At 39.9% G+C, this 915-nt stretch overlaps 1 protein-coding gene across 1 annotated transcript; it reads right to left on the bottom strand.

The window, feature by feature from the left end:
* Positions 1-643, bottom strand: LOC104101382 (histone H2B-like). Its single transcript, XM_009608819.4, has one exon. It carries the CDS (start codon positions 560-562, stop codon positions 119-121), a length of 444 nt encoding a protein of 147 aa, XP_009607114.1. The 5' UTR covers positions 563-643; the 3' UTR covers positions 1-118.
* Between the last annotated feature and the right edge of the window lie 272 nt (positions 644-915).

Raw genomic sequence — 915 nt, 5'->3', positions numbered from 1 at the left:
TTTCATAAGATAAAACCATTCATTCATTTGCATTACTTCATCAGTCAAGGACAAATACAAATCAGAAATACCAAAAACTAAGAACCTTTACATTCACCGAAAATCCCAAAATGAAAACCTAAGAGCTAGTAAACTTAGTAACAGCCTTAGTCCCTTCAGACACAACGTGCTTAGCTAACTCCCCAGGCAACACGAGTCTCACGGCAGTCTGAATTTTCCTTGAAGTAATTGTTGGCTTCTTATTATACCCAGCTATTCTAGAAGATTCTTGAGTAAGCTTCTCAAAAATATCATTAATAAAACTGTTCATGATCCCCATTGCCTTACTAGAAATACCAATATCTGGGTGCACTTGCTTCAGCACTTTGAAGATGTAAATCTTGTAGGTTTCAACGCTTTTTTTTGCCCTCTTTTTCTTCTTGTCAGCTCCTGCTGCTCCGGCTTCCTTTGGGAGCTTCTTGCCCGCTTTTGGCTTCTTCTCTGCTGGGGTTTTCTCTGCCTTTTTCTCCTCTGTTGCTACTGGTTTTTTCTCAGCTGGCTTTTTCTCTGCCTTTGGTGCCATTGTATATAGCTTTCACAGAAAAATGAATAGAGGATTGAGTAAAGAGAAAGTGTGAGTGATGAATGGGTACAGGGGGGAGTGAGTTTTATATATAAGGTTTTGATTCTGTTGTGTGATTGGTTGATTTCGACTAACGAGGATCGAGAATGTGAGCCGTTGATAAAGTGGAGAATGGACGTTCAATATTGGCTGTTGTGATTAGTTAGGTTCCACGTGCTCTTTTTGGATTCGTTGGGTACAGTTTTCGTAGATCGTAGATATCAGCCGCTGATGAAAGGACGCATTGACGGTTGATTTTAAGGTGTAGCGGCACGTGAAACTTTTTGAATGGGGAAGTTTGAATTTTAGTTTTC

This window comes from Nicotiana tomentosiformis, chromosome 1 (assembly GCF_000390325.3).
Source record: "Nicotiana tomentosiformis chromosome 1, ASM39032v3, whole genome shotgun sequence".
Classification (NCBI taxonomy): domain Eukaryota; kingdom Viridiplantae; phylum Streptophyta; class Magnoliopsida; order Solanales; family Solanaceae; genus Nicotiana; species Nicotiana tomentosiformis.
This window is presented reverse-complemented; position numbering and strand designations above follow the sequence as displayed.